At 32.3% G+C, this 21,666-nt stretch overlaps 1 protein-coding gene across 1 annotated transcript; it reads right to left on the reverse strand.

Annotated features, from left to right (window-relative positions):
* On the reverse strand, nt 1,851–3,380 carry LOC104760421 (probable aspartyl protease At4g16563). The gene has a single exon (XM_010483342.2). The coding sequence runs from the start codon at nt 3,333–3,335 to the stop codon at nt 1,851–1,853; it is 1,485 nt and encodes a 494-aa protein (XP_010481644.1). The 5' UTR covers nt 3,336–3,380.

Here is a 21,666-nt window from a genome sequence, read left to right on the forward strand (position 1 = left end):
ACCGTTTTCAATTAGGTCATGTTGTTGTTAAGGAAAAAAAAAACAACTAGGCCATGAATGTATAATGGTTTTTAAGTAGATTTTAAATTATAGTTTTTAACTTTTAGATTCTAAATTTTAGTTTTTGAATTTTGTAAAAAAAAGAAATGTCTCGCTTTAAAAAAATATAATATTTGGTTTTTGGATCATTAGTGAAAATTGTTGAGAAACTAGGGAATCTATTTTCACAAAAAAATTTGATTGGGTTAAAAATGAGATTTTGAGATCTAATTCTAATTAAAACTAGAAACAATCAAGGTATTATTATCGATGATAGCCTTTATAAATAAAACGAGTTAGCAGTAATTGAATTATAGAGCATATATTGTTATATATCACTGCTTTATGTTTAATATTTAAAGGTAGATATTATTTTAACTTTTAATTAGATTATTGTTTTTAACTCAAAACTAATTGATGATAAATATCTATAGTAACTAGTGACTTACTTATTTCGTAGTCGTTGGTTTAACAATAAAACTTGGACAAGTAATGACTATATATTTTAACGTTTTAAATTTTGGATTACTAGTTAGTTATTGATGATATTTGTCTTGGAAGTAGACACAAATTTTGTCAAAATACAATTTATCATTGTAGCAAACTGATCTTAGCAAAATCCTCAATAGTAGATTTGTTGTCTCAGACTCACGCACCTAAATAGAGAAGTGGTGAAGTTAATGCGTCAAAACTGGGCGTGTGTTTTAGTTTTTGTGTCGGTCATGAAGTCGTATTGGACGGTTTGGACTATTTTACATGTTTTGGTACCTAACTGGAAGATATTATAAAGGAATCAACTGTAAGTCATTAAACTTCTTTGTTGTCGAACTACGTATCGTTTTCTAGACACAAAGCACGTTTTTTAAATTTTCGATTATGGGCTTTCATCAGTGGACCCAAATTATGTATAGTTGAAGTTAAGAAAATTATTTTAATTTTTTTTTAAATATGAATGACAAAACACTAAAATTTGTGAGAATTGCCCTTGTTTATTTACTTTTAATTATTATATACATAAGAATATGGACCAATAAATGTAAAAAATAGAAAATAACAATTTTGATCAAAAAAATAAAAATAATATATGAAATAAAAATGAATGCGATATAAGTAAATGAGATATAGTAAATAAATGAATAAATTTATGCCAACTATTCTTTTCTGAGTGGTATGGTTTTATTTTTTATTTTTAGTGGAATGTTCATTCTATTATATTTAACATAAATTAATGGTAAAATTTTGGCATATCATAAATGTTTCATCCAACGATATTCTTTCTTATCCCTCTAGGTTCTACCTACTTATATATATATCGAAATATCACTCAGAAAAGAAATGAAAATGAAAATCCGTCAAAAATAACAATTCTCATTAGTTTAAAACATTTAGTGTTTGGCGCATATATATATATATATATATATATATATATTGTTTGCATGTGTACTGTGTTGTGTGTATGCATGTATGCTTTGTGATGTAGTATAAACAATTAAGTTTTAACAGATCATATAATTTTGTCTTTTATACATCTCAATATATAATACACCTCGTATCCCACGACGACATGTTCATAAGTTCCACCTTCCAACTCATTCTCTATATTTGGTAAAGTCTACAGCTCAAGACCCTAATCATTAATCCAAAAGAAGAAAATTAATTATAAACTCGAAAACATTACTTAATCAAAAGAAAGCTCTCAACAAATACAAAGAGACATCGAAACAGTGAAATAAGAACATAACAACAACAAACAAAAGAAGAAGCGCCAAACAGCTCTAAAATCAACTCAAAAGATAGTAACTTTTTTTTGTTCATGAGCCTTGGTTGAGTCCATGTGAAGTAGCTTCTAAGACACAATCCATAGCTTGAAACCCTATTCTCTCTTTCTCCAAATCATAAACTACCTTCACATTCTGTTGCTGAAAACTCCCGAAAACTCCGGCCGGTCCATAATCTCCATCTTCCATGTTTTGAAACAACAAGCATTTCACCACGGAGTCGTCGCTAGGCACGCTCATTGCGTAAAAACAGTTACCTTGAGGGAGAAGTAAGGTTGCATTGTTCAAGAAATTGAATGTAATTGAAGGGAAGATCATCTTTGCATCGTTCTCGAGGCTAGTGAGATTGTCGTTAGGACATGGGATTTTGTAGCAGAGATCAAATCCTGTTCTTGATTCAGTTTCCGTGGCCCTCGGGTATGTGATGATTGATTGGAGAGTTGTGAGGAGTTGCGAGTAGAAAGGATCGGGTAAATGTGTGTAAGTTGTACCCGAATCGATCAACATTCCTCCGCTTCCTTGTGAATCAAACTGTCTTAAGGTTAAAGGAACCTGTGTGGGCGTGATATATGTGCCTATTGTAACTGATTCTAAACCGATGTAGTAGCTGTTGGGGTACATTGGAGTATTTAACATGGGAGTAAACTGTAAAGAGTCGGTGAGATCGATCGATAAAGCTGAGGCTCCTAGTATCAATGGGCTTGAGATGTTAGGGTTGTTGACAAACTTGAAAGGCAAGAAACAGTGAGAAAACCCCTTTTCAACAAAGCCTAACTGCGAGGGGAGAGAGAGTATACCTCTTCCAAATCCAGCTATGCCAATAGGTTCACGGTAAGTGGATGCTACACAACCGAAAGAGAACCTTGGGACTTCCTTGGTTCGAGCCTTCAATATATCTCTCGTGAGTATCCCAGAGACAAGACCACCTTCACCATAAGTATAAGCAAAGGAGGGACAAGGTCGTACGCAAGTGGACTTGAGAAGCATACTTACAGAGCAGCCAGAAATTGCGCAAGGGTCAAAAGGATTGTCGGAACTATGGACCCCGACGCAAAAGGAACTAGCACAAGAGGCTCTAAAAGATGAAGATGAATGAAGAGGAGAGAAGATTGATGATGATTTTAGATTGTTGTTCTTGAGATCATAACAATCAATGCAATCGAAACTTAGATTCCCACATGGAACCCAAGTGAGATCACTTCCTGTGTCCATGTACACTTGGACTGCTTGTGGAGGTGTTCCAATGTTCAAGGTTATCAAATAACCATCTCTCACTTCTCTCAAGGGCTCCATTACTACAACATCTAGTGATGATTCTAATGGCTTCTTGATCCTTTCTTGGGGTTGGGATATTGGTGTGGGAAGAGAAGCACTTGATTTGGTCAAGGCAAGAACAAGAAAAGAAGATGAGGAGGAACTAGGGTTTTTATGTTGACGTGCTTGGATTTTTTTGGTGGAGTTTAACAGTATTGTGATGATGAGTAGGAAGAGAAACAAAACATTTGTTCTGGTTTCCATCGCTTGCAAAAATGGTGAAAAAGAAGAAGAGATGTAATATGAAAGGTTTGATTTTGTATATGTTTTGTGTGAAGTTAGTTTTGGTATTTAAAGAGACGAATTAGGGTTGAATAACCCTTATTTATTAGTTAGCTGTGCTTTGAAAGCAAGAAATAGTATATAAATAATGTATTTGATAAACTAAGTTTAATAGGGAGTTTTATATGTACTTTTCATGTGATATTTTAGATTACGTAGTTTTACATTTGATGTCACACTAGCTTCGAATGGACTGCACTTTGTCTCACGTGGAATAAAGTACTGTTAGATACCAGTACACCACAAGCTTTTTAATGATCATTATCATAATAATGGGTTTGATTGTTACTTCGTTTGAACAAAGCAGTAAAAACGGTTGTATAAAGATGGTTAACGAGACGAAGATCAAATATAGTAGAAAAGAAACCTTAGTTAATTTTAAAAGATTTGTTAAATAATAGCAGTAATTAGTAACAAACATTTACATAGTATATTTTCTATAAAAAATAACATAAACAAGTTAAAATACAGTAAAACCTCAATAAATCAATAAGGTCGGGACCATGAAATTTTATTAATTTATAGAAGTTTTAATTTATCAATAAATTAATAATTATTAATTTATCGATAAATTAATAAAATTTTATTTTATTTTATTTTCATAATTTTATGAAAATTTTGAAAATTACAAAATAAGATACTTTTGTTATGATTCACATTTTAATATATTTTTTTTAACTTATAATCTTGACTATCATAATATGATTGATGTTAATAGAGCTTCTTATCTAGATGAAAACGATAAATGTTAGAAGTTAAGAAGAAAATGTTGGTATTATCTTTGATGGTAATGATGAAGTCGAATAACATATTGCGGTGCCTTTAGAACCAATTACATGTAAAAAACAATTACCGCAACTACTCTTCTCAATTTTTGTTGTTATTTGATAAGACAACATTAAAAGTTTTTAATACAATGAAAAAGATTAGAGATAATCTGCAACTAGAATGCAAATTCAAGAATAGACAAACAACAATAGAGTCATGTTTCACTAAATTTTCTTAGATATATATATATATATATATATATTATATCTTTATTAATTTATGATATTATTGGCTCTATATTTTTACATAGGATTTTCAAAAAAAATATTATCTTATTATTTTATCGAATTGTCTTATTTTTTACACTGGTTCAACTCGGGACCAGAAAATTTTATTAATTTATAACGAGTATTAATTGAAAGAGTATTAATTTATAGAGGTTCTACTGTATAAGTAACTGTTAAAAATACAAAAAATATATTAAATTTTTTAAAATTAAAATTGATAAATAATAAATTTTAACAGTCGTCATGAGAGCATTTGCAGAGTTTTTCACCTAAAAACAGTTATAAAATAATAAAAAGTGAGAGAGAGAATAAAGTGAGTCTCTCATTTGAGAGATTTTGAGATCCTGAGAATTATTTAAACACTTGTAATAATTTAATTTGTTATATGTTTTATTTCTAGTTTAAATTTTAAATAAAAATAAAATTATACAAAATTTATTAAAATAATATATTTGAGAGACTAAGAGGATTCTCACCAAACTGATTTTTTTTTTAATCAGACATGATCTAGGATATTAACATTCAATTAATCTCTCAGCAGAAGTAGTATAACCGTCCAACTGATTGTTACAACTACCTTTTTCTAGCGTTTGGAAACCGCCTTTTTTTTTCTCATGACTTTTTCCAACTATTTATTCTAATCACTTTTTTTCTACCCCTTAGTTTGATTAATAAACTCTAAAATGCTTTATTTATAAATGAAGTTATTGGAAATACCAATCAAACCAAATACTATATATATATATACTCGTAAAAGCTTTTTTATAAAATATTCAAAAGTATATATATATATATATATATATAACTAGTAACGAAAAGTTAACAGTTTACATCTAGAGACATAATCACTACAAAAAAACAGTTGATTTGTGACGGAAATCTGCGACAGCACTATGACTTCGCCAATTTGACAGCTTTGCGAGTCAATTACTAGAAACACGAGAGCAATTGCAATTCCCTCGCAAAATTTACGACGGATAAATCTCTCGCAAATTTGCAAGGGAGTTAACACAGATTTGCGACTCCAAGAAAATTCTTCGCAACAACTCGCAAATCCCTCGCAATATTGCGACGGATTAGCGATGACTTATTCCGGATGATGATGTTAGACGAATTCGAAGAGTCCGGTGATGGAGAAGATTCTAATGATGATAATGTAATGGGTTTGATTGAATAATTTTACTTTTTGTTGTTTTTTTATAAAGAATTTCCAAATTGCGTTGGATTTCTTACTTGTCCTTGCAGATCCCTCGCTAAGCCCTCGCTAAACCCTCGCTACTACCTCACAATTCCTTCGCAAATGTATTTATTCATTTTAATTAACATGTTAATAATGTTAGTAATGATCATTAACATTTCCAAACTAAAGGAGAGCATCACTAACCAACATCAAGAGACAAGAAATTTTTGATTGGTTATTGATAAATGTTGTTTAGGGTATAGGGTTGATAAATGTTGTTTAGGGTATAGGGTTGATAAGTGTTGTTTAGGGTATAGGGTTTATAAGATATATATGTTTAGGGATTTCTTTTGAGCTTTTGATTGAGTTAATTGTATGAGGAGATGTGATGACTATTACTTACTTTTTCTCTTTGCATGTTGTTGAATTTATGAAAAATTTAATCCTTAGTTTATGAATTTGGTTAAATAGATTTGCGAGGGACCTGCGAGGGATTTGGTATGCGCGCTAGCGAATCTCTCGCACTTTACGAGGGATTAGCAAGGAGTTCTCGCTAATCCATCGCTACTGCCTCACGGTTCCCTCGCAAATGTATTTATTCATTTTCATTAACATGTTAATATGGTTAGTGATGATCATTAACATTTTCAAATTAAAGGAGAGCATCACTAACCAACATCAAGAGACAAGAAACTTTTGATTGGTTATTGATAAATGTTGTTTAGGGTATAGGGTTGATAAATGTTGTTTAGGGTATAGGGTTGGTAAGTGTTGTTTAGGCAATAGGGTTTATAAGATATATATGTTTAGGGATTTCTTTTGAGCTTTTGATTGAGTAAATTTTATTAGGAGATGTGATGACTATTACTTACTTTTTCTCTTTGCATGTTCTTGAGTTTATGAAAAATTTAATCCTTAGTTTATGAATTTGGTTAAATAGATTTGCGAGGGAAGTGCGAGGAGTTCTCGCTAATCCCTCGCTAAACTGGTGCATTTTAATTGGTTAGTTTGTCGGCGTCTTGTGACACGTTTGCGAGGGATGTGCGATGATTCCTCGCTAATCTCTCGCAAAGTTTAGCGTATTATTATTGGTCAGTTTGTCGGCTTGTTGCGAGTGATTTGCGAGGGACCGTAGTTAGTCCGTCGTAATATCTGCGAGGGATTTGCGAGGTTACAAAATATCTATATATACAATCCAGACTCGGTTTGAGCGAAGCTCAAACTCTCTCTCTCTCAAACCCTAGCCGCACAAACCCTAGACGCACAAAATCTCTCTCAAACCTTCTCCCTCAAATCTCTGTTTCAATCTACTTCGTCTTCTACCTCCTCTCGATTTCCCAATTTCCCGATCTCCGTCTTCCGTGTCTTCCCTATCTTCTCTGTCTTCTCCGTAAAGAGATTTCTATTTCGGCTCTGTTTCAATCTTCTCCGGCTTTCCCGATCTCCTTCTCCGTCTTCTCCACTTCTCCGTCAAGGTAGTTTCCAAACCCTAATTTTAGTTCAGTTGTTTAATTGTTTAATTTGAACTGTTTGAATTTTACTTGTTCAATTTCAATTGTTACTTTGATTTTTCTGACTAATTTTACTTTGATTTTTATTGTAGATGTTTCATGGTAATGATTACACAAAGTTTCTCACTAATCAACGTGTACCAAACCCACCAGTTCAAACCATAGTCGGGGTTCCGCCGGTTCTCAGAACACAGCGGCGGTCCAAAATAACCGTCGTTCAACGTCACAACCACTGCCCTCTCAACAACTATTGCTCTCTCAACAATCATTGCCCTCTCAACAACCACGGCCCTCTCATCAACCACCCCCTACTAATGCGGATCCAGAGATTGGTACGTCTCCACCTGCTCATTCGATTTCTACTGGAGCTTCTGTCCGACTGAACAGTCTAACTCTGGAAGAATTGCTCGATAGTCCTGGGCGTGTAGGTTTAACGAGGCTAGATCCGCGCCGACCTCAAGGAACTCTCTGGTAATGTTTTTGATTTCATATTAGAATTTTAATGTTTTTAATTTCATTTTTGAATTCTAAGGTTGATTCATATTCTTTGTTTCTCCGTATGTTTGAAGGTTTGATCAAGATCCTGCTGTTGCTTCTACTATATGAAGCATCTTCAAAAGAGGTTTCAAAGAGCCCCATGCCAATTGGATACAAACGCCAAGTGCAGTGGTTGACCGTTGGTATGGAACTTTTGCGGTAAGTCATTTTTTTGTTTTCAAGTTTTACATATACTTTATTTTTGTGGTTGACTCAGACTAATATACTTTGTTTTCTTGGAAGCAAACATATAATTGGAACTGAGCCATTAATGAGAGAGTAAGGCAGGAGTTTGAAGCCAATTTGAAGGAGAGGATGTGTGATCAAGTGTCAAGGTGGAAGCTAAAGTGGAAGCGAAAAGGTGATGAGGCAAAGCCACGGTGGATTGATCCTCAAGTATGGGAAGGCCTGGTTCAGTATTGGCTTGATCCCAAATCCGAAATCAAGAGCATCAACAGCCGTAATGCTTGATATGATGACCCAGAGGGGGTACCGGAATAGATAAGCACCACTCATGCCAAACTTCTTTTAAAGCTCGTGCTCGGAAACATGTAAGTGTAGTTATTTAAATTAGGCTTTCTTTTACCTTATACACAATTATTATTTGGCTAATATATTCTCTTTTTCTCTAATTTCAGTCTGAGCGGACCGGTGAGTTAACTCCTGACTTTCTACTCATCTTAAAAGATACACATCGAAAGCCCGATGGGTCATTTACGGATGGAAAGTCCGAGTCTCTGTTCAACGAGGTGTCATCTAAGATTCAAGAGTTGGAATCTGAGCTTTGTACATGGGACAATGGAGAGAGTGATGGGGTGCCCATTCATATTAAAAACAAAATTTACACATCGGTAAGTTTTGTAAACTTTATATACTTTGTATAGATGCAATCATATAGTTTAGTATTGCTTCTACTTGGTTTGCCAATCGTATAGTAATGTAGAGTACTTCTTCTGCTTGGTTAAATTTTCATTGGATAGTTGTGTCTCTCTTTCTTATGTTTAACTTACAAGTTCATATGTTTAACTTACAAGTTCATTTTTTGTTTTGTTCTTAGGTTGCTCCTAAGAAAAAAAACAGGATTTTCGGGGTTGGTTCAATGCAATTTGAAGCGTCTTCTTCAAGTAGCTGTCCACCGCCGCCTGTGTCTCCGGCTAATGATCCGGTCATTTTGGCTCAGAAACTAGCTGCTGCTGAGGAATGTATTCAGACTCAAGCGAGTCAAATCCAAGAGAGTGCACAAAGGATGCATAGCTATGATGCTTATTTCGACTATCTCGCTGAAAAAGATCCTGAGTTTGCTGCAAAGTTTCGAAACCCGACAATGAACAACCCAGAAGCCAACCCAGTAGCCGGAGAAGAGGGCAACACCGATGGAACAGAAACCAACGCTGGTAGCGGAACTGGAACCAGAAACATCACTTCTCTCTCTCAATCTTTTTAATTACTCTTCCTTTTATCACCTCTCTCTCAATTTTCTCAATTAAAGACTATGTTTTCTAATGTAATTTTTTTGTCAAGACAAGTTAACTTTAATTTTAATTTTTATGTCTTCTATTCCTAATTTTAATTTTAATTTCAATTTAATTTTAATATATTTTCAATTCAATTTTCATTCCTAATTCATTATATTCCTAATTCATTTTATTCCTAATTCTGGATTAATTTCAATTTAAACCAGAATTTGCAAACCTATATTTCATTTTAAAATTTGCGAGGGTTGAATCTTGCAACAAATTTGCGATGGATTTTATTCCTTGCAAACTGCTTCAGATTGGCGAGTCAAGAGGTGTCTCGCAAACGGGTAGGGAAGTGCGAGGAGTGTGAACCTCGCAATTTGCGAGGCGTTTGCGAGGGAAAAAGTTCCTCGCAAAAATTGCGAGAGATTTGCGATATATTTAATTTGCGAGACGCGATTTGCGAGGAATCATTGTTTCTCGCAAATTCCTTGTGATTGTTGATTTGCGAAGGACTTGCGATAAATTCTTCCATCACAAATCGGTTGTTTTCTTGTAGTGAATCGAACTATATTCACTTTTGTCTTTTGATATAAGGAATTTTCGTCACCTAATTTCAAACTAACGCAATATATTAATAGGTTGTAATGTATGGTGAGAAATGTAGAAATACTTATATAAGAAAATATGTTTGTTAATAATAATGCAGAAATTAATAGATCCAGAAAATAAGGAAGAGTCATGAGACGAAAATGAGGACAACAAGGTGATGCTGAGGTGTACATGACTCATCCACTTAACTGTCTAACCGTTGGTTCCCCGCAAATTTGGTTTTTATTTTTACTTAATCAAAGACTAACCAAACAATTTAAAGAGGATTATATACAGATAATCATATTTTGTAGGACGTACCAATTAGTGCACCATAAAATGTGTGTACTTACTTGCATTTCGTCCAATTAAAATGTATTTTTGTGGAGCACGTAAGCCCCACCATACATTGTCTTCTTTGCCAAACCAATGTACATACACAAAATACAAAAACAAACACATTATATTCTTACTTTTGGTTCATTGTCATGACAACTATTTTATAAACGATTTGAACATAAAAGAACATAGAAACTATTTTATGTATATGATTCGAGAGAGACGTTTGTACTCTACACTGATTCAGAGTTTCGTTGCTCTTGGTTAAATATTTACAACAATGAACAATATCTATATATACATTTTTTGAGACATTTATAAAATAACTCCTGAAGTTGGCACTTATTTACATTAAATAATTAATTTAACAAACACAATTAACTCTATTTATATTTGATTTTTTTTTATAAAAACTAAGTGTTTTAAAAAGTAACAAACATAATTGTAAATGTATATAGATTTTATTTCTTTATTTTATAAGGAGGTGAATGAAGAAGTATTGTTCTTTAAAATTTTTAAAAACTGATTTGATAAAAAGTGTTTTTTAGCCTCAAATAATATATTTTACGTTCATGGGTTTGTGTGATGAGTTTTTACGGATTAAAAATCTTTGAACATGTTGCGTGATCCGTCTAGCATGGCGGGTTTGGACTATAAAACCAACACTAAAACAATTAGTTAATTTTATGTAATATATATTTGTAGTCATAGTTTAGAAAATTAACTTAACATATAAGAATATACATCTGTTTAATTATAAAAAAACAAAACTAAGTGTTTTAAATTTTATATTCTACCTAATAACAAATTTAATGTAACTAGGTTATAAACTGTATAAAACGTAAGAAGAAGAAAAAATATTCTAAACAAAATTATAAATTAATTAGATAAAATTTAATTAATTGAGAATTTGAAAACTAAATAAATTAAAAATTATTATTTAAAATACAATAATTTATAATTTAGTCTCGCGGTGTACCGCGGGTGAAAACTTAGTAAATATATACTAGTTAGTCAAGTTTTACCCGTAATTGTAGATAAATCAGTGTCATGTCATATATATTTTTTAGAGAATTTGTTAAAAATACCCATTTTGATATACCCCTTTTGAAAAATACCTTTTTTTTGCAATTTTTATTTTTTCCCTCCTTTATTTTTAATGATCATTTTACCCTTAGATGAAAAATATTTTATTTAATAAAAAGAAAAACAAAATTTTTCCACCAAAAGAATTTTCGACATATTTTCCCGCCAAAAATTTTTTGAAAAAAATTTCCCACCAAAATTTTTTTTGTCAAAAAAATTTTGATAAACATTTCGACCAAAAAAATTACCCGCCAAAATTTTTTTCTGCCAAAAAAATTTTACAAGGCGTTTAAGAGGTTTTATAAGGTAGAAACCTCATAAAAACCTTATAAACACCTTGTAAACGTTTTTACAAGATTTTTAAAAGATTTTTAAAAGGTTTTAAAAGGTTTTTAAAAAGTTTTTTAAACACCTTTTTAACGCTTTTACAAGGTTTTTAAAAGGTTTTTAAAAAGTTTTCAAAATGTTTTTAAAAAGGTTTTTAAAAGGTTTTTAAACACCTTGTAAACGCTTTTACAAAGTTTTTAAAAGCGTTTACAAGGTTTTTAAAAGGTTTTTAAACACCTTGTAAACATTTTTACAAGGTTTTTATAAGGTTTTTAAAAACTTTGTAAAAGCGTTTACAAGGTGTTTAAAAGCGTTTACAAGGTGTTTAAAAGCGTTTACAAGGTTTTTAAAAGGTATCAATTCCAAAAATTTGGCGGAAAAAAATAATTTTTGACGGAAAACTTTTTTGATTTTGTCGGGAAAAAATAATTTTGGCGGGATTTTTTTTTATTTTTGGCGGGAATTTTTTTTATTTTTGGCGGGAAATTTATTTTGATTTTGGTGACTGTACATTCTTGTTGTCATTCAAAGATAGGATAATTTGGTCATTTTGTACATAAAGAAGGGTAATTTTAAAAATAATCAACATGAAGAGGTATTTTTAAAAAGGAACATGGAAAATGGGGTATTTTTGAAAATGTCCCTATTTTGTTAACTAATAACATGAATTTCGCACATGTTTTAAGCACATATCATAATATTTTACCTTATATATGCTTTTTTTTTTCCAATATCATAATATTTTACCTTATATCTGTTTTTTTTTCGCAAATCAAACTTCCATTAAATTTAAAGAGTAATTACAAAGACATTGTACAGAATTACTGTAACACAATTATTACATACGCATATGTATGCGCCATATACTAAGAAAAATACAGCATAAGGGAGATTGACGATGCTTTCCGAAGAGTAGTCTTACTCGCTAACTGTTCATATGATCGGTTATTGTCCAACTTCATATTTGATATTTCCTTGTTATGATTTGCATGCAGCGTCTTGTGGCTGAACTTTTTACAAAACCATAACTGTAAACCCAATGTGTCCAAACATAACTCTGAAATGTAGACATAATGGTACCAATGCTTCTGTACCAGAGCCTTTTCTGTATATCTTGACTTTGTAACATTCTTCGACATATTCACGAATAGTTTCTCCACCAAAATATCCTTTGGGCAGATCTTCTTGATAAAACTCAACAAAACACTAAAACTCACCAGGGAAGGCCACAAAACTTTGTGTAATCTCGTACTTCCACCAACACCATCAACAACAACACTCAAAAAGCTAGGGATTTGAATAATCATAGTCACAAGTTGTTGGCTCTGCAAAAGTAAAATCATTGCCATAGGAATCGTCCCCATCTATTGAGCAACCTCAATCCAAAACGTCACATGGGCAACATCACATATAAAACTAATTTCTTGTGACCCTATCATGACAATATAGTTCCATCGACGGTTTGTTAAAACATTCTTCAAACTCCATATCTGACCATTATCAATGATATATTGTCGCTTATATGTGATCAAGCCCTCATTCAATTTCGATACAACTATACACCAGTAGCCAAATCGATGAAGTCCTAAACTCATCTCCCAAACAATGTTATCACCAACATTAACTCCCGGATCCCAAATCTTAATTTGTTCTCTATTTCTCATGTAGTGAATATACAGATTAGAAAGAACAGAGCATATATGGGAGATGAAACGAAAACCATCAATCAGAGATTGAAAGAGACTGACACAATTACTCTTAGCCTGAGGTTTGAGTAGGGTCAGAAAAACACTCTTCCAGAAGAAGAGAATGAAAACGCGAATCTGGAAAAAATTCCAACCGCGACAGAGAAGAGACGACACAACCCTTTTCCGCCTCAAAGGTAAGACTCCCGATGAATTTTGGATGTGATGAAACACAACACAAGTCAGGATGGTACTAGTAAAGTTGATGGACTCAGATCTGTCCACACCATCTTGCCAAAGGAGTAAAAAATGGAGAATCGGAGAATTGATTTGCCGAAATAAATATCTAATAACTATGCAGAAAGATAAATTGTAGGACTGAAAAGAGAAAAAAGGCCGACCGACGTCGGAGAAGCCAGCGTCGACCGGAATCTATGGAGATTGGAAACGGTTTTGTAGAAAAGCTTCGCTTTGAGAGAGAAAGAAAAGAGGTTTTCTCTCAATTATATCTGTTATTTCTTTAAATTATACGGAAATAAAATACATCAGTTCCTTTTTACCTTATTTTACTGCATTTTAAAATATATTTTTTTTTTTGGCATAAATTTTGATTACCAAGCAAAGAACTCCTATTTACAGTGTTTCACTCACAACTAAATCATTATCTTCCACAATATGCAATGGACATTTGCATTTAAAATAATTTTTACTAAATTAAAAGAAAATTTTGATATCAGTGACTTTTAATGAACTTTCACACAAAGACAAAGAAAATAACACATTTTGAAAAATTTGAAAGATGACAGAGATAGACACAATGACAAATACAAAATAAAGTAAATCATAGTTTTCATTTACATAAAAGTACACAAAGACACATTTCAATAAATTATCTATGTGTTCTTTACTTTTGTCAAGCTCTAGTTCCACTAATATGAAAACAACCATAGATTTTTTTCGTTGAATCTTAGTTGGACCATATGTTTATCTTAAATTCTTCAGGCTAATCAAACAAGAAGATATACAAATATAAACCATATGCAATACAACAATCCAAATAAAAGTTACATAAGAAGTGTACACAAATGCATTGTCAAAAAAAAAGAAAAAGTGTACACAAATGGAACAACATATGCAAACAAAGATTTATACGAAACCCAAAAATGAAAAAAATATTCATAATTCTATTGTGAGTTAATCTCTTAAAATATTCATAATTAAACTTGGTCACAAATTTTTTTCGTATAGAACTTGTCTATAATTATTTGTATCCCAGCCTCATTTACCAATATGTTTTTAGTATTCCATTATTTGAAGATTCATTTACGCCCGAAAGGAAAATTTATGTAAATTGGTGGCCATCATAGTTATCTTTGTCATATCATCAGAACATCAAACAAAAACAAAAGTATGGGAGATACTTTGTCACATCACCATATCATCTTGGGTGAGAGATTTGGGGGATTTGACTTTGTCATTTGCCAGAACCCATCAACACCACATGATCTCTCTAGGGAAACCTCAAGACGGGCAACCTCTGAATTTGATTATATGTTGGTTAACGAGATTGTCCGTGTCTCAAAACCTGTGAGAGATATGATGGAGTCAAGTGCTACGTCATCATGGTTAGATTGATGCAATGTGATAAGAGTTAGTGTTTTGGGTTTTATTATTGGGGAATTTTCAAAAATACTTTCTTTCCAATATATCTTTTTAAATATACCACTTTATATTTTATGTTAATCATTTTTAAAATTATCCCTCTTTACGTACAAAATAATCAAATTACTCATTTTTTGAATGACAATAAGAATGTACACCCGCCAAAAATGAAAAATTATCCCGCCAAAATAAAAAAAATTCCCACCAAAATCAAAATTTTTTCTCGCCAAAACTATTTTTTTTCCGCCAAAATTTTGAAATTTATACCTTTTAAAAATCTTGTAAACGCTTTTAAAAACTTGTAAATTCGTTTACAAGGTGTTTAAAAACTTTTTTAAAACCTTATAAAAACCTTGTAAACGTTTTTACAAGGTGTTTAAAAATCTTTTAAAAACCTTGTAAATGATTTTAAAAACTTTGTAAAAGCCTTTACAAGGTGTTTAAAAAAAATTTAAAAACCTTTTTAAGAACATTTTGAAAACGTTTTAAAAACATTATAAAAACCTTGTAAAAGCGTTTAAAAAATGTTTAAAAAACCTTTTGAAAACCTTTTAAATCTCTTTTCAAAATCTTGTAAAAGCGTTTACAAGGTGTTTATAAGATTTTTATGAGGTTTCTACCTTATAAAACATTTTAAACACCTTGTAATTTTTTTTGGCGGGAATTGTTTTTGTTGAAAATTTTTATCAAAATTTTTTTTTGGCGGGACATTTTTCCGAAATTTTTTGGCGGGAAAATATGTCGGAAATGATTTTGGTGGGAAAATTTTGTTTTTATTTTTATTGAATAAAGTATTTTTCATCTAAAGGTAAAATGGCCATTAAAAGTTAAAGGAGGGCAAAAATAAAAATGGCAAAAAAAAGAGTATTTTTGAAAAGCGGTATTTCAAAAAAGGTATTTTTAACAAATTCTCTTTATTATTTTGGTTTATTATTTAATTTAGAAAAAATTAGTCAAATGTTATCCAAAAGTTGGTTTATTCCTCGTATCTAACAATTTTCTTATAATTGCTCAAATGTTTATTGTCTGGGTGTAATTACAAATTACCTCTTGGGTTTAGTTTTTCGATTTTGGTCAAAAAAAAAAAAATACACATCAGCAAATTTAAATACACATCATATATGATTTAACATGTCATTAAGCAGTTTTTTTTCCAGATCAACAATTATTTTTTCTTGTTTATATCCCTGTTTTGAAAATTGGCCTCCGCGGCCGATTCATCGCCGGAAAAGCGCTCGGCGGCATCCAACCGCCGCGATTTCAGTATATTCGGCTAAGAAATCGGATCTGGAAAAAACTCTCTTTTTGGTTAAAATTCAGTTTAAAATCGATTATTTATGATTAGATCTGTAGGTTTTGCTCGTGCGTTTTTCAGTCCAAAAGGCACTCGACGAACATTTTACCGGTTTTGATCTGTAGGTCAACGCTTTACCGGTTAAGCTCTCGACGAACATTTGACAACTTCCCGCATCTTCCTCTTCTGGTGAAAAGTACGAACTACCAATATGTATGGACATCGACTTAAGGAAGACAGTGGGATCCCCCCTACCGTCGTATGGTATCGGCCGTCTCTTGTTGGTATCGGGGTTGCGTCTTAGTCTAACGCTTGATACTCTTGTAGTGAAAGGCGAACATCGCGCCTCTACTAGCACACTCTCGAGCTCTGGTGCTGCGCTTGTTACGCGGTGCATCTGCGACGTAATTTTCTTCAACTGAGCTCGCATCTGATGAAGCTCCTGCTGCAGGGCGCGATTTTCTGCGCTCTCGGGTTGATTCGGCCCAGCACGTTGATCCGTGAGCATTTGGTCAGTTTGGAAATGCACTCTCGGTTGTTCGCCATTGGGTCCAATGACGATTGACGAAAGTTGGGGTCTTCCGTTGGCGTGGTGCATTCCTTGCGGAATATTGTGTTTAACTCGCAGAGTGTTTTGTCCAGCTCGCGGAGGGTTATGCTCAGCACGCAGAGTATTGTGTTCAGCTCGTGGAATGCGTGGTGCCATCGTGTCTTCGTCTCGCACGTGTCGAGCTTCAGATTGTGGCCTATGGCGTCTTGAGTGATTGGTTGGTCCTGGAGACATCATTTGCACAGCTTGTCCACTCATCCGGTCCAGGGTTCTTCGAACAGCTTGATCGAGCGCGGCCTGATTGATAGTGACACCTCTACGCACGTGTCCAGTAGCGCCTGCGGCTGCGCGGTCAGTTGGGGTGATACCGTTAGCAGCGCGATCAAGAGGAGTATTGTCGTCAGCCACCCCATTTGTCTGAGCGACACGCGTAGCGTCTATGGTTTCGCGGTCGATTGGATTTTCGCCTACGGCTACACGTTCCGAAGGAATAGCGCCATTGGCTAAGCCATTGGTTGGAGCGACACGCGTAGCGCCTACGGCTTTGCGGTCAGTTGGATTGTTGCCTTGGAGCTGGTTCGTCCTCAAGCGGGTGCGGCCCCATATGGTTGGCCTGGGAGATACGATGCGAGATGCGGGAGAGCGTGGTGCGGAAGAGTCGACGCCTTCGTTGCTGGAAAGATCGGTATGAGACATGTTAATGGTTTTCCGAAAACGACTTTGTCTTCAAACTCTATTCGGCAAATGAAAGGATTCCGTCTAGCCCCACGGTGGGCGCCAAATAAGGAGCTAAGCGCAGTTAATACGAATATAAAAACCCTTCTCTCTAATTGCCCCAAAAGTGAATCTCTTTTTCTGACAATGACATCTGATATATATATTGGACCAGTGACCTAGAGCTTCCTTTGTTCTTCTGTAAAATGACGATTTTGTCCTTGCGACCAGATGGGTCAGATCCAAGACTTCAGGCCCAAAACTCTTTATGATTTTCTGTTTGGGTTTTTGTAATTGTTGGGGGCAAGGCCCATCTGGCCGGGGAGGAACATAGTGTTCACGGCTTTTTTGATATTTTCGAAGGTTTTCAACACAAGATCAGTTGTAAAACAAAGGTTTTTTTTGATATTTTCGAAGGTTTCCTTTCCAGATTATATATAACCAAAAGTGGACACTTAAATTTATTAATCAGATAACTAAGAAGATTAGCCCATAAAAGGGAAAATATCAAAAAAAAACCTTTGTTTTACAACTGATCTTGTGTTGACCTAACAATGAAGATTGAAGTACACAAAGCACAGTCTCAGTCATCTTCATGACGCTCACACATATCTTATATAATACTAGTATTTAATCCTGTGCTATGCACGGACACATTTTTGCTGACAATATTACATAAATTAAATTTACATATATAAATAACATAAGACTCACAAAGAAAATTTGCAAAAAAAAAAAAACTCACAAAGAAATTGATCAACGACAAATATATGAAAAGTTAAATTAGATTAAATAGAAAAGATTACATTGATCTAATTTAAAATTAGTTCCTTGGGTACAAATAGTAATTTAAACTTTAAAGCTTCAAGATTTACTTCATTGTGTTTCTCTTCTTATATTTTTTTATAAATCAAACCAAAACAATCAAATTAAAGAGTCAGCCTGTAATACATAAACTTTTGAAGACAAATCAAGAATTAAAAAAAAATACTAAACAATAGAAAACTAATTAAATGATCCAAATTACTTTACTCATTAGTCTTCCAAGTGCCAATATGTAATAGTATACTAATATTCTTTATTACGTAATAGTGTATTTATATTTAAATGACATAGATGATAGATGTTAAGATATACATCATGCCTAAACCATCAAAGCTCCAATCGAAATTGCATATTGATGTGGAAGCATAGTTATCAACTTATCATTTATATATATATATGCACAGCTGCACACATTGAAGAACACGAAGAGCAAAACAAAAAGTGATTTCAGACTTTTCCAACCATTCTTAAGAATACTTTATTTTGTTTTTGCCATAAGTCTTACATTAGAAAATAATTTCATTAGTGAATTTGATTGTGACCGTCTGAGAACGCATAATTTCATGGTTTATGCCAAACATCTGGAAAAAAAAAGTAAATAACAGAGACTTTGAACTAATTAACTGAGAACATTGAAATAAGTAATAACTGATATATATATATATATATATGCATGTAGCATCCATTTATGCTTAGTTTATGGTCTTTAGTCTTATATAATCTAATGGTGGGATGTTTTCTGTATCATCTGATAATTGCTTACTCATTTATTCCTCATTAAATCTTACTAATTCTTTTTCCATAAAAGTAGAATTTATTCCGTTTTCCATAAAATTAGAATTAAATCTCTAATTACTCTCCTTTTAACATAAATTTTCAGTCATTATTATTTAGTTTCAGTCATTAGATTCCTATGAAGAATTATATTATTCTTATGTCTTTCCAAATTTCAATAGGTATTTTTGAATATATATATATATATATATATATATATATATATATATATATATATATATATATATATATATATATATATATATATATATATATATATATATATATATATATATATATATATATATATATATATATATATATATATATATATATATATATATATATATATANGTTATCATGTTTGTTATTCGCATTAATACTACGAAAAAAACAGTTATATGAAAATCTTTGACAAATTTATTTATTCATTAGAGTGTTTATGTATGTCTTCCCTACTTTCTCCATGGGTCGGTCCGGCAATTTTGGATGTCATACGACAATGTTTTTTTTAAAAACCCTTTGTAAATAAAATTATAAAAATATTAAGAGAAAAATTATTTCCATATCGTAGTTCGTTTTGCTTGCTCAAATTTTTCTTTCTCTTTTCAATGTTTTCATCTTCATTTAAATATTTATACGAAAATAAATATTATATTGCCTAATAACTCATTATTGTTTTAGAGCTTTTCGAATATGGAATGTTTTAAATTAGACATACATATTTGTTTTCCTAAATTGAATTTTACTTTAAATCTCAGTAACAACAAGTTTAATTAACATTAATCTAATGCTCATTCACCAACAATTCAAAAGATGAAATAGATTTTTATATAAACCTAATAAAATTCCATCCGTAAATTGGATACTTCTACATGAATAATATACTGTTTTCTTATATAAAACTTGAACTTCTACATTTTTTTGAATTTATATAAAAAATCTAATAATAACTAAACTTATGATTTTTTTTTGGCTACATAAAAGACCTAAATTTTTTTGTCTAAAATATGCTCCAGAAAAATTGATGCCCTAATCCTTGACTTCACTTGCTTGGCCTATGGGTCGGGCCTTACCATGTTTTATTTTTACTTCATGTTGTTGTGTTTGTTGGTACATCATGAAAAAAATAAACTATCATGATTTAATAAGTTGAATATGTTAGGTTTTGTTCCTTTCTTATATTTTAGAATCTCTATTTTTTTTTCCTTTGGGCATTCATGTGGTAAAGCAACTTCTTCTTATTGGATGATCCATATGAGTCTTTCCGTTGTAAATTTAGTTTCTTATTAGTCTTCATTTTTAAGAAAGAAAAAAACGTATTTTAAACTATTATAAAAAAAAAGAATATTGTATGTTACATATGCTTAACAAACCATGTTGTTAAGCTTGTGATGTCTTTTTATCTCATGATATGATATGAGTTGCAAATTTCTATACTATATCTGATTAATTTGACTTCTATAGTGAGTAGTATATGGTAATTGTATATTGGTATATTATATATTTTTAGGAATCTTAGTATCAAATAGCGCATTTTCAAAAACACCCCTTTTTCTATGTCCCTTTTCAATCATACCCTTTCATGTTGTTCATTTTCAATAATACCAATTTTCTATGTATAAAATGACTAAATTCTAAATTCTAAACTCCAAATACTAAACCTTATCCCATCAAAACTATATCCTAAATGTAAAATAGAGAACCTAGACCTTAGAAAAATTCTTAAAATAAATTTTACATATTGTAATTTGTGGCAAAAAATGAAAATGTTCAAAAAGAGGTTATTTTTGTAAAGGGGTATCTCAAAAATGAAAACTCAAATAACATCAAACAAATGAACCCAAAAAAAATTAATATGATCAGCATACAGTATTTTTAAAATCACAAAAATAACCATTACTGAGTAAACAAATAAAAACTAATAATCTCTAAATTACTAAAATTGAACAACAATATAATTAAAATCGTGCGTAGCACGGGATGCCTTCTAGTATATATATAATGTTCACTTGTTAAATGAAAAATACCAAAATGAATCGAACTAATCAAAACTTTATCATAGTATTAATGGTGTGTGACCTGACCAATATAGCGTGGAGTGTTCTGAATTTGATCTATGATCAATTTGTTTCAACAAAAAAAAAAGCAAAAGTAAATTGTGGTTCTGTATCATAATGGAGAGGTTCTGTATCATGCGAGGGATGCATTCCTGCTACGAAGTAACATGATCTGCGCTGAGCTTAATTGTCTTCTCTGGTGTCTCCAAAGCCTTACCACCCTTCACTGCACGGCTTGTGAAGTTTGTACTGATTGTCAGTCGGTGGTGATGGCCTTAGAATGTCCGGATAAATGGCCAAAATATCGTTCTGATTTAGACAAGATCATTAATGCAATACGGGTGACAGGGGAGTTTGCTATCAAGCTCTCTTCACCGAAAGCCAATTCTTTGGCTAGGGCGATTGCATCTAGTGTCACGCGAGAGAGCCGCCTTCATTCTTACCTTGCCTTAGGTGGTCCTGCTTGGCTACAGCATCAGATCGATCAAGAACGGTGAGGCATAGGAACAGATTCTACTAATGTTTTGCTCTGATTTTACTTTCCTCAATGGTTGGCATTGATGTTTTAATCAAATCAGAGTTAAAAAAAAAAAAAAAAAAAAAAAA

Source organism: Camelina sativa, chromosome 18, assembly GCF_000633955.1.
Source record: "Camelina sativa cultivar DH55 chromosome 18, Cs, whole genome shotgun sequence".
Lineage (NCBI taxonomy): Eukaryota > Viridiplantae > Streptophyta > Magnoliopsida > Brassicales > Brassicaceae > Camelina > Camelina sativa.

Bases quoted from the DNA above. Each gene is read 5' to 3' on its own strand.
- LOC104760421 (XM_010483342.2), bottom strand. From the start codon at position 3,335: ATGGAAACCAGAACAAATGTTTTGTTTCTCTTCCTACTCATCATCACA.